General features: G+C 45.8%; 1 protein-coding gene across 3 annotated transcripts in view; it reads left to right on the top strand.

Annotated features, from left to right (window-relative positions):
- The first annotated feature begins 318 nt into the window (after positions 1–318).
- The window catches only part of LOC133147300 (rho guanine nucleotide exchange factor 2-like), a 23,393-nt gene continuing 10,755 nt past the window's right edge, over positions 319–12,956 (top strand). The window contains exons 1-10 of one of the 3 annotated variants that reach the window (XM_061271293.1): positions 319–517; positions 2,354–2,501; positions 2,609–2,676; positions 3,024–3,087; positions 3,277–3,409; positions 3,496–3,599; positions 3,669–3,812; positions 10,705–10,955; positions 11,048–11,173; positions 11,623–11,740. In XM_061271293.1, coding sequence (XP_061127277.1) covers positions 461–517; positions 2,354–2,501; positions 2,609–2,676; positions 3,024–3,087; positions 3,277–3,409; positions 3,496–3,599; positions 3,669–3,812; positions 10,705–10,955; positions 11,048–11,173; positions 11,623–11,740 — 1,213 coding nt within the window. In that variant the 5' untranslated portion in view covers positions 319–460. The remainder of the gene's footprint in view (positions 518–2,353; positions 2,502–2,608; positions 2,677–3,023; positions 3,088–3,276; positions 3,410–3,495; positions 3,600–3,668; positions 3,813–10,704; positions 10,956–11,047; positions 11,174–11,622; positions 11,741–12,956) is intronic. The other 2 variants (XM_061271292.1, XM_061271294.1) reach the window with 2 other exon arrangements.

The following is a 12,956-nucleotide window of genomic DNA, read 5'->3' as shown; positions in this document are numbered from 1 at the left end:
CCCCAATCGGCGGGCTACTATAGCGGCCACGTCCATCAAGAAGAATTTGGAGCCAGCCATTTCACTTCCGACAGGATTCTGAATGGCTCTTGAAGCGCCATTGTGATCAGTCGACACGTTGTGATAGTGATAGACTCCGCCACACGACTCCGCCCCGCCCTCCGCAGCGTACAAAGCGAACCCCTCCAAGTGGACTGGCGGGGGCTTCCGGTAGGATCGTCTCAGGTATTGGTCAAAGGCTCCTACTGCTGCCTGAGCTGCTATTGGACACAGCACGCTAATGCTGCTTGTCCACTCCAGGGGCAAGCCCCGCCCTTGCGCCCAGACTGCACGCCTTGTTCGTGGACCTGGACCCGAACCTCAGCCCAATCCGACGGATATCAATCGGTGACCGATCAAATGACTAATTGATTTAGTATTGACTGACTGTTGGCTCCACGTGAACACTTGGGCGGGCAGAATGTCCCGGCTGTTGGAGGGAAGGAACAAGGACAAGATGAAAGAAATGAACGCAAAGGTGAGCCCTCTTGAAAGCAAAAAGAACGAATGCCGTCATTGATAACTGATTATTAGCCGTCCAAAGATTTAGTTAAAAGCAAGTCTCTTTGAGCCTCTTCTTTGGTTCCGTTTTTTTTTTTTTTGCACCCCCCCCCCCCCCCCCCCCACGTTTCATCTGCCTAAAGTCCGTAAAGCCGATATTGACCCGTGATCGGGTGATTGGTCGCGCGAGCACTTTGCGTTTGCAACAGTGGGGAGAGTTTGCGCGCGTGATCAGAAGCAACTTGGTGGAAACTGAAGCGTTTTTTTCCTTTTGAGATTTGAAAAACAAAATAATAATATAGGACGTTTTAACTCCCGGTAGTGCCGTGCGCGCGCGGTGGCATGTTATGATTGTGGTCTTGCGTATCGTGTTAGCGCTTCTTTTGAGCTTCGCGTGTGTCTTAAATCCGTTACTCTCAGCGTGGCCGCTTTGTCCTACAGAGGAAACGGGCGGACGGGGGGAGGGGAGGCCCGAAGTGCGCGTGTCCAAACAGGAAGTGAAAATGTACAACTACAAATTGTTAAGCGCACTTCATCAAATACTTTCATATGAATTATTATTGCAGAGTTGTAATGGTTACAACTGTATAGGTCTTTATAAAAAAAAGTTTAGTAACGGTTATTCAAATACTATTTAAATAGTTAGGGTTAGGGATGGATTGAAATGACGATTTAACAGTTCATGAGACATTACACGTGCTTGCGTGCCTGTTACATTGCACGTTGACCCCAAAGCTGCAATTTGACAAATGAAATAGAGAGTGGGTTGTCTCAAGGGTCTGTCAACTTGAGGCCCAATTCTTTTTCAAATTGACCTGCTTCCCTACATCAGCTTTCATGTTGACACAGATAAAGCATAGCATGTCTCAATCTGGGATCTGGGTGTCATGTCTGTCTCTGGTACCAAGGGTGGGCTTATGTATGTTTTTCTTTCACCATTTGAAATGTCTGTGGTGTGTTTTGAATGTATGAAAGCGGTTCTGGAAAATGGATTTGATTTGTGACCGACTAGCGACCAGTCCAAGCTCTAGGCCAAGTCTCGGCCAACGTACCGTATTGGCCCGAATATAAAACGACCCTGATTATAAGACGACCCCCTCTTTTTCAAGACTCGAGTTTGAAAAAAGACTTTTTGAACACCAATTTTAATTTTTATACAGAAAATAATTACAGTACATCTGAAACTAATGGCTTTGGCCTGGAGAGTTAAGTTCAGCATTCGCTTTAAAAATATCTGGCGCCATCTAGCGTTGTGAATGGGTATAACGTCCAGACCCCAAATGTAAGACGACCCCCACTTTTCCAGTCTTATTACAATGCAAAAAACACCGTCTTATATTCGGGCCAATACGGTATATGATATTTCTTTGCACTGGCATGCTTACATCTTTCCTTCGAGGTGCTATGAGGGTGTACTTTTTGCTGGTGGTCAAGCAGTGTGACTGGTGTCTCATGATACCTGCACACTCGCATGCAGATTGAGAGTCTTGAGTCTTGTCAGCTGATTTCTGAACAGTTTGAAAGGCAAAAGAGACACCGGTCTTCTTTTTATTGTTATTTTATATCCGTGCATGACTTTTAATTGGTAACATTTGAAGGCAAAGCTGCAAGCGGAAATTATAAATCGGCTTGTTGTGTGAAGACATGTAAACAAACTACTATACGCACGCACACTTCCTGTCCTGGGTGTGTGGCACAGAAACTAAGTGAAAAAAGAAAAGTCATCTTCATTATTTACATTGCATTTCAAACAGGAGCCTCATGTAAACATTTCATCTCCTGGGGTCACCCTGTGTGTGTGTGTTGTCGTCAGAACAAGGAAAAGGAGCGAGTTAAGGAGCGCGAGAAGGAGGCTCGCTCCAACAAAGGTCACCTGTTCACGTCCCTCACGGTCTCATCCACCACGTTGTGCTCGGCGTGCAACCGAAGCATCACCGCCAAGGAGGCCCTCAGCTGCCCTGGTAACACGCACACATGCACGCAGGCAATCGCGGCAATTGACAGCACCGACAGTGACGATGGGTGAACGATTGACCACCTGTCTGTCTCTAATTGGTCCGTCTGTCAGGTTGTAACGTGACCATTCACAACCGTTGCCGAGACAGTTTGGCGAGCTGTGCCAAGATGAAGCAGAAGGTAATTGACAACACAAGACCTGGTCCACGAGGGACTTTAGTCTGCTTCCAAAGAACTAAATCTCATTCACAAATGGGAATGGGCAAAATTGGAAAATTGTTAATGTTCTTTGTGAGTGCCATTTAAAAAAAGAAGAAGAGGTAAATCACAAGTAACCAAGGGATCTTAAAAACATGCAGATAAGAAGAGGTCTCCACAAAAAAAATGTGCAACAGAATATGAGAATTTGTGACAGGCAAAGCACAAATACGCTGGAGTCCGTTGTGCTTCTAGTAGTACTGAATGGCAGCGGACTTGTCTCGCTCTTATGTGTCTACCTCTCTGTCTCTTGCCTGTCTGGTTAACAGCAACAGAAGCTGGCGATGGCCAGAAACAGTTCAGCTCTTCAGAACGTTGCTCTGCGGGCAAAAAGTGAGTTAACTTAATTCTGACAGTTTGCAGTGTGTGTGTGTGTGTGCGCACGTGTGTGCGTGCACGAGTGTGTGTGTATGCGTGCGCGTGCGTGTGGCGATGTGTGTGTGTGTGTGTGTGTGCACGAGTGTGTGTATTGTTCATGGATGGGTGGTAGTGATGTGACGAGTTCGTCACTTGGCTGTTCAGCACCGGCAATGAAGCAGCGTCCGAGTTCGGCCATCTACCCGTCAGACAGCCTCCGCCAGTCTCTGCTGGGTTCCCGACGGGTCCGCTCGGGCCTCTCGCTTGCCAAGAGCGTCTCCACCAATAATATCGCAGGGTGAGTGGTGAGCACTGGCCGACTTCTCCTCCGCCCAGTGTCACATTGTAGCCTACCTGTTAGAAGAAATCCATCTGTGTGTCCAGCGTGAGCGAGGACCCGGTCGGCCTCAGGAGGATTCTGTCTCAGTCCACCGAGTCTCTCAACTTTCGAAGCAGGACTTTGTCCATGGAGTCACTCACTGATGACGGTGCGTATTTTTCCACCACTGCTTATTGTTTGTCGGGGTGGGATGAAAGTGAAGGCTGCCGTGTCTTAGGAGACTGGTGGTGGAGCCCCCTACTGGAGGAGCTGCAGACGGATGGCCGGAGCGTACAAGCCGACAGTTGGAGTCTGGTGGTGGAGCCCAAATTCCTGCAGACGCTCCATAAAGACCTGATTAAACAACAAGACGTCATCTACGGTACGCCGCATCCCACATGGGATGCTAACCGACAGCTTTGAGTGTCCTTGTTGTCACGACGATGGCCACGGCCCTCTGTTAGAGTGGTGCTCACTCTAACTTATTTTGCAAGAACCACTCGGAGACAAGTTAGTCTAAGGTTTTCCCTCAATACTCCAGTTCAAACTTATTGTGTGATCTAAAAACCTGCTGGCCGATGTTAAATCGCAGGAAAAGTCTCACACGGTCCCTCTGCCTTAGGCGACCAGAATGCTATCAATAAGAAAATGAAAATAAAGCCATGATCCGTTCTGAATGAAGCAGGTCCCGTCCAATGGTGCAGCCATGTTGGCAGGAGAGCCCTTACGCCTTGAAGTGGCTCTCCCATTCTGGCACACAGCGGTGATGTCCAAAGCTCCCATCCAGTTTCCTCCTGGAGAGCAGTAGTTGTTAATGCGTTCGTGGGTCATGTTTTCTTGGATGAAACACGTGTAGTCCATTCCAGGTAGCGTTCTGGTTTAGGCCACTTGTGGCATCTGTCGTCCTCCAACAGTTACATTGGGATTAATCCAAAAGAGTTTGATCACAGATTCATTCCTGCGAGTCCAGGGCGGTAGGGGTAGCGTCACTGACTGTGACAGCACAGTGTTGATATCCAACTCCTCCCATGGATGCCATACATTTTGCTTCAGTGACATTCATTGCTTTGGCCTCCAAGTGAACTTGTGTGGAGCAAGGGGAGTTTTTGAACACACACATAACATCCCACCTGTGTGTGCGCTCTCACAGTGACCTTCACATACCGGTACCAAGCGTTGGTTTCGTATGGGTTTCTGGGGTCTCATGACCAGTCCTCAAAGTTCTCATCGTGTGACCATCGTTTCCCACGGTCAACATTATCACTTGGTATGTTCAGATGTGTCCATAGACCATAGCATGCTCCAACCACAACGCAGCAGAGGATCCACCTGGCATGTGGAGCCCCGTTGCTACTAAGATGACAGGAACACCAAGACAAACCCCCGCCTAGCGGAGTTGGGATCGTTGCTTGCAGACTTCGCCACCGTCCCGAAATGAGGGGTCCAGCACTCCTTGTAGCTTGCATTGGCTAAGGTGAATCCAGCTGGGTTGTTCAGCGATCTTCACTGCGGAGGGGGAAGTCAGCAAGACTTGGAATGGTCCCTCCCACCATGGCTGGCCCAGTTCTTTCTTTTGATGACCTTGATGTAGACCCAGTCTCCTGGATTGATGGGGTTGTCGACCTGTGAGGAGGAAAGATCAGGCGGTAGTAGATTTGCATTTGACACATCCTTCAGCCTGAGGGCCCTGATCATGCTACCTATGTTCTTCATCTGCTTTTTGCAACTCTTGTAGTCAATTGTAATGCCCTTTTTAACGAGGCAGATAGGAGTGTTTGAAAGAAGAGTTTGAGCACTTCCTAATGATTCCTCCTAACCAAAGACCGTTCATGACAGGGGCTTTCCCATTTATTGCCTCCTGTCTTAAAGGAGATTCCCTTATCCATGCCGTCTTCTTCCTAACACGTACGCACACACACCGAGCGCGCACCCAAGGCTCAGACAAACGACAACAGCCTGACACAACTTTACAGAGATTACGCACGAACACAAAACACAGACAAAGGGATTCTACACATCTCTCATGTAGCTTCTTTTGATAGAACCTCCTATTGGTAACTGTATAGCGGACTGTTCTGCATATAATCCCTTACTCAACTCCCTTGCTTCTACTTTTCCATGTCGGTGCAGTCGTAAGTGATCCCTATTGCAGTCATTGTCTTGTTAACTGTCGCCTTGTGCGACTCCTATGCATGATTGTGTGAAAGTCAAAAATTGAACGTATCCAACTTTCTGACCACCCAAACTCCACTGTGGTGCAACGAACTTACTATTTTATTGAGTAGGTACATTGACCAACCTAGCTTCCTCTTGACTGAATTCACTTTAGTCCAAGTGTCCTATTCTAAAATTTATCTAACTCAATTTCTACTTTTTATGCCTGATGAGCCAAAACATCAGATCTCGCTCTTGTTTCCTACCGTTTTAGCCTATTTGTCCTATCCAAATCTGTTCAGTCTCCGATTATGATGCTTTTCTCTGTGGCTTTACGCATTATTTAATTGTTATTACCGTTTTTTTCCGTGTATAGTGCGCCCCCATGTATAGTACGCACCCTAAAAATGGCATGCTGATGCTGGAAGAAAGCTTGTACCCATGTATAATACGCACCCGATTTTTATGAATTTTTCTAATTTTTTTTTTAATTTTTATTTTTATTTTTTTTTTTTTTAAGTCCCAATGATCGTCACACACGCAGGGAGGCAATGGGTCCCATTTTTATAGTCTTTGGTATGGTCTTAACTAGGCTGGATGTCATTTTTTTTGTTGGCGTTGATTTCTCCGACTGCCCCTAAACGCACCACCGCGCTCCGTGCGCGCACGGGAAAGAGGCGGCTCTGTATGGGAGAGACGTTGAAGAGGAATAAAAACACCCTTGGAAACCAAAACTTGCCCCTCGTCGTGACTCGGAGCCGCAACAAATGTTTCGGATTTGTGTAGGGTACATTGTGACAGACGGCAAACTAGCAGGTGATCGAGCGAGCGTCTGATACAAGAGCATTGCGGTCGTTTGGAGCGTGTTTGAAATAAACAGCAGAGACGAAAGGAACAAGGCAAAGTGTTGTGAAATAAAATATTACCTGTAATACGCATTTTGTTATTTGCTGATTGAAACTGCTAATTAAACTGTGAATTGAAACTAATAGGTGGAGAACTGAACTCTCGCTCTTTATATAGCTGACGTGTCTTGCGCAACCGTTCTGCGCATCTGTAATGGCGGCCTCCGTATGACGTCCGGTCCGCGATGGAGATTAAAAAACAAACAATATTTGACAATAACACACCATCGAGGATTGCACCATCGCATCAAACGATGTGTCGTCAATTATGAATTTTACTAAGTGTGTTGGGCAGGATGGCTGAATGCGATGCGCGATTGACAACAAACAAGAAGAAAGGTGAGTTTTATTTCGGGGGAGATTTGTCATGTCTCGTCCCCAGTTTTGCTATGTGTCTAGGTTGCCATAGTTTCTGTTCGCGTCACCCCTCTCTTCCTGTGTCACCTCAATCGATGTAACGTGTTTTGTATTTAAGTCCTGTCTGCCCCTCGCTCACCGTTGGATCATTGCATGTGTTACTGTCATTCTGTTCCTGTCTTTGGTAATGTCACCCTGTCTTTTTGTTCCATGACTTTGTCGGTCAGTCCTGTTGTTGGTTTTGTTGTACCATGACTTTCTTTAAAAAAATATATATAATAATAATAATAATTAAAAAAATAATAATTAAAAATTTCTTTTTTTGTACCCATGTATAATACGCACCCCAGATTTTAGGACAATAAATTAGTTAAATATTGCGCACTATACACGGAAAAAAACGGTATTATTATTATTATTATTATTTTTTTTAACAAATCTCTTCATTATTTATGAGTTAGCCTCCCTTTCCTCACTCGGGTGCATATCTTGTCAGTTGTTAATGGAAACCAGATGTCTCGTGCCAATGAGATCATGGACCAAGGCCCAAACAATCCCGCACGAACCTGACCCGAAACATGACCTGGTCACACTTAGGCTTACTAGTGAGATATACATTGCATGATACCAGAATAAATTTTACCACAGTATGACACTAAATGTATTAGAAAATCCATATGTCGTAAAGGTTTGTATTATTACTATCTTCCACTATCTGTCCTATTCACTCCCTCCTTCTGAGGCTTGGCAACGCCCATGCCTCACACCTTGACAAACTTTTTGGGAGAATGTGTTCTTTACTACATATGATTCCATCATTTAATTCGACTTTCTTTCCAAAACGCTTCTCAATTTCCCAGTTCACACATCTTCTGCATGTGTTACTGGTTCTCCGGTTTTTTTCTCTAGTTAATTATTAATCCAAAAGCTATGTTTTTCATTTTAGCATTCAACTTACTCAAAACCACTCTTTCAGCAAAGTCGCTCTACTAATTTTCCATAGTAGTCGCCAACAGCTTCAACCATTCAACCTGTATTTTCCTATCATTCAAGGCAATCATTCATCAATGCTCATTTGCATCTCACACACAGTCTCCAAAAAGGAGTCTTTCCATCACATTGGTCTCAATTCATCCAAGCTCACCACACAACATTCATATACCATTTTCAACTCAAGGTTCCTGATAGAACAATCCACCAATCCAAAAAAACCTCAACTCATAAAAACTACTGGCAAATTAATCTGAATTTTTCTTTGCTTTTAGATTTAACGAACTCAATTTCTCAGATTTAGCTCGCATATAGCAGTTTGTATAATTTTATAACACCATCAATCAATTATTCCTATTAAATGTAGCATTGCAATGTCTTAAATTCACAATTTTGCTTCTTCCAATTCCTGAAAGCATGTTCTGTCGTTTTTTTTTTCAAATTTCTCATGAGGGCTCGACACTTAACATGCACTAGTGTGGATCAATTTCTGCTCGCAAACACATTTCTCTCTTTTCCTCTCATTTTTATCTTTCCAAGTCGTTTCTGTTCTGCGGTGCAAATTGAATAGACCACAGTCTAGCAAATTTCTTTACACTAAAAGTTTAGCCAATCTTCATCATTTTAACACACATGCACAGCTCTCGCGCGCGTAGGGCAGGTCCCAGCACCAATGATTCGTCACAGGCTGGCCATTTCCTGTGGTCGATCATGAGCTAGTCCCTCCCACGCACACAAGGACAGTACATTCTAATTTTTTTTATTTATCTTCAAGTTGCATTCATTTACCACTTGATTTGCAAATTCTAACTTTAGTGTACACACACAATTTGATCCCTGGTAATTTGTCGTTGGGCATACAAACAACATTGTCATACTTCTTGCATGGACAGGAGCTCTAATAATCCAAAAAATGTTCCAATAATCTGACAATGACATGTTTTGCTGTCATATGGGCATCTATTCTTTCTTTCTCTGTATTAGCATGAGGGGTCAAAGGAGAGGAAGCTTGTCATGCTGTAAATGTGACTTTTCCTCTGCCTCTTCCTCTGCCCCTTGACTGGCACCGTTTTTTTTTTTTTTTTTTTTTTAAACACTCTCTTGACCAGTGTCCACGTTTCCCACAGTTCCAACAGTTGTCAGAATCTGATGGGTGTTTTGAATTATATGGTGGCCTTCGGCCTAGTTGGTCTCTAACTCTTCCTCTCCCCTTTGGGAACTTTGGAAGAAGATCGTTGTATCTTCATTTAGACCATTATCATCATCTAGATGAAATACATCAGAACTTTTGCCTTTTTGGATCACTTTTTCAGCATGCCTGTCCCACTGCATAGTTGTTGTATACAAGTTTTGCACACAAGCGGAATGCCTCTCTTGCCCTTCTGCTTGAGCTGCAGCTGGAGCCGTGGCCGGGACGGTGCGCCTGCGCACTGTGGCCTCATTGTCTTCCGGCCTGACAAACATAGTCGCAGCACTTTTCAACTTTCTGTCTTTTGTCTTTTGGATTTATTCTCTTCTCTCTTGTGAAGCTTTCAACCACAGTCTAGCACAATTCAACTCTCTCTCTTTTCTTTTTCCACTTCAGCATGTATTACATACAATCGAGAAATCTACTCGCCATGAACTCATCTCCTTCAAGAGCTAGAGATTTATCGTTCCTTTTTCTCATCTTAATTTTAGTTTTTCCAGTGTTTTTTTTTTTTTCAATCTCTTTTTATTTTCTTTGAGGATCCTCAATGCAGGTTTAAATTGACCTTTTAACAAATTACTAGCCTGTGTTATTGCCGTCGATCAATGCTAGAACTGCTATTTTGCCAATTTATCCTACCAGTCACTCTCAATCACACAAACTCCAGCGCTTTTTATTTTTAGGCCTATCCAGGATGGGTGTAAAACCCTTCCTAACAGCTTGGAAAAACGGACAAAAAAAATAATAATCTACGCCCTTCTTCAATTGAGAAAAAAAAAAAAAGTTTTTTTCTTAGCCCGTTCTTTCCACTGGGACGAGAATCCCAGCTGTTTCTTAGCTTGGAAAAACCAAAGCCGTATCTCGTGCACCTTTAATTTTTTACGCGTTTCATAGCTCGAACAAATCAAAGCCGTATCTCATAGCTCGGACAAACCAAAGCCGTACCTCATAGCTCGGACAAACCAAAGCCGTATCTCATAGCTCGGACAAACCAAAGCCGTATCAGCCGTATTATTATTATTATTATTATTATTTTTTTTTTTTTTTAACTTACGTGTCTCCTGGTTCGTTGCATTGCCGGGTCCCGTCAAACCACCTCTGTCAGACGAAGGCAGACCTAAGATGCTGGCCCAGCGAAGAAGTTCTCTTCCCAGGACTTTCTTTTCCAGGTCCTCCTAATGGACGCTGGCTTGTCGACAATGCAGCACGTCTTCCTCCGTCAGTCAGATGGCGGGTATGAGGGTCCCGGGTTTCGGCACCAAAATGTTAGAGTGGTGCTCACTCTAACTTATTTTGCAAGAACCACTCGGAGACAAGTTAGTCGTTTTAGACATCTGCAGGCGGAGAGTTCACTCGTCGCTGTGCTTACAGCGATGGTCAAATGAAGTCTGACTCTCCCTTTCCACAAGAGCATCTTTATTAAGAAGAAAAGGGTGGGGGTGACAGTAGACTGAATAAACAAGTTAAAGCTCTTGACCTCTAGGTAAACAGAGCAGGGGATGTTTTACGACATTGTTTAGGATGGGACAGAGCTAGGTGGTTTATTACCGGATACATACCAACGTAAGCATAAAACTAATCCACCTAAGTTATTTATTACCGGTTATATACATTCCAACATAATCATAGATCAAGATAGTTTGGAAAACCCTGACACCCTCTGTTTGCTTGTTGTGCAGAGTTGATTCAGACGGAATTCAACCACGTCCGCACGCTACGCATCATGGAGGGCGTGTATAGGCGGGGCATGCTGGAGGAGGTGATGTTAGAGGCAGGCGTGGTCCATACCATCTTCCCGTGCCTGGACCAGCTACTGGAGCTCCACACCGCCTTCTTGGCCCAGCTCGTGGCCCGCAGGAAGCAGGGCATGGCCGAGGGCAGTGACGCCAACTTCATCATCCCCAACATTGGAGAGCTGCTCCTTGCGCAGGTGGTAATGCCACGCTGAAGGCTGGCGATGTCGGGATCGGGAAAGGTGATAATCAGCCGGCTGTCTCTGTACGTGTGTGTTTGCGCGTCTAGTTTTCAGGTCAGAGCGCAGACGACTTGAAGAAAGTTTACTCGGAATTTTGCAGTCGTCACCCGAAAGCTGTGAAACTCTACAAGGATGTTTTGACTCGTGACAGAAGACTGCAGTATTTCATCAGGGTGAGAAAGCACCTACACCTGAATTTCAGTTGAAGCAGTAGGAGGAAATCACCTACACCTGAATTTCACTTGAAGCAGTAGGAGGACATGAGATCTGTATCGGGTCCCCTAGCCTCGGTCCTCAGACATGACTCCAATGCAAGGAAGGCATTTTGCCAGATCTTGGACCTACCCGCAACAGTCAAGCATAATGGTCTACCCCAAAGTAGTTGGCCTAGTCTGTGTCCCAACACAGACACGTCTGGCCTATGGAGACTGACACTCGTTGGGGTTTTGGTGATCTGCAAAAGGTTGAAATAGACAGGCCGGCTTCGACTAGTGAGATTATCCGTTAGCATATGCATTCGTTGGACTGAGGGACATATCTCTGTTGTCTGTGCTCCACTGGTTGCTGTTGAAGCTTGTCCACTAAGAGTGGTGTGCTTGTGCTTGTTTCCCATCCTGCTCAGCGCGCCTGCCGCGGTCCTCTGCTGCGTCGTCACGGCGTTCCGGAATGCATCCTGCTGGTAACCCAGAGGATCACAAAATACCCTGTTCTCATTCAGAGAATCCTAGACAACACCAAAGGTACGCACGCCACTGCCCGCCCATCCATTTGGGACCCCACATACCACAGTTAGAAGTTAAAGTTAAAGTCCCAATGATCATCACACACACATCTGGGTGTGGTGCAATTTGTCCTCTGCATTTAACCCATCCCCGTGTGATTTTGATCCATCCCCTGGGCGAGAGGGGAGCAGTGAGCAGCAGCGGCGCCGCGCTCGGGAATCATTTGGTGATCTAACCCCCCAATTCCAACCCTTAATGCTGAGTGCCAAGCAGGGAGGAAATGGGTCCCATTTTTATAGTCTTTGGTATGACCCGACCGGGGTTTGAACACACAACCTTCCAGTCTCAGGGCGGACACTCTACCACTAGGCCACTAAGCTGCTGGAGTGCAGGTGTGCTGGAGTCCTTCCAGCCCACTTTGGGCAGAGGCAGAAATTCAACGACAACATTATCACTCAAGTTGTAAAGGTCGTTTTGTTTTGTCTTCCAGGTTAGAGCAACGCTGGTGTCTGGATTGTTGACTGCCGCTTCTGTCCCGAACTGTGTCCGCTACTTGTTTGTCCGCTATTTGTTTTGTGTTTCCCGTTTTAAGTGTACCTGTTTCTTCTTTTACTTTTCTTGTTTTGTCCCCTGTCCACCGCGTATCTCTGCAGCTCTGCCCGCTACCTCGGACTCCGAGCTACGTTAGCCAGCTAGCCAACCACCACGGGACTCTCCTGCCTCCCGGCTCTGAGTCTGTGGTTGCTCGCTCTTGGCTCGGCAAACAGCTTTGACCCAACTGTCTGGCCACTTGGCAGGCGTCCTCGGGGGGAGCACCCGCTCGCTGCGAGCTCGCCGGTCGTGGCTCAGCTGTGTGCCGCCATGACTCACTGGGGCTTGCCGTTTGTGTGGGTACAGTCGGGATCGACCAACACCGCCACTAAGTGCACCAACATCACTACTTGGTCCACTGCTGCTTCCATGCATTTCACTGCCTACCAACTTCTAGCTAACCAGCTACTAGCCACTTCTAGCATTTTATCTGGATTATTCCCAACTGCTGTCACTTCTCATCTCTTCCATGAACTATCACTTGTGCTACTCTGGGCACCTATTCCACCAACTTCTCGCCCATTTGTCTACAGTGCTGCTGATCTTCATCGTCTCAATAATCAACATCTCCCTGCTGCTGCTGCCTCAGCTGCCAGCAAGGCTGGGATCCTTTGCCGTCGCTGCTACATCCACCGTAGTGCTG

Source organism: Syngnathus typhle, unplaced genomic scaffold (genome assembly GCF_033458585.1).
Source record: "Syngnathus typhle isolate RoL2023-S1 ecotype Sweden unplaced genomic scaffold, RoL_Styp_1.0 HiC_scaffold_41, whole genome shotgun sequence".
In the NCBI taxonomy this organism is placed as follows: Eukaryota; Metazoa; Chordata; class Actinopteri; order Syngnathiformes; family Syngnathidae; genus Syngnathus; species Syngnathus typhle.
Note: the sequence above shows the minus strand (reverse complement) of the source record. Positions and strands in the feature narration are given on the sequence as shown.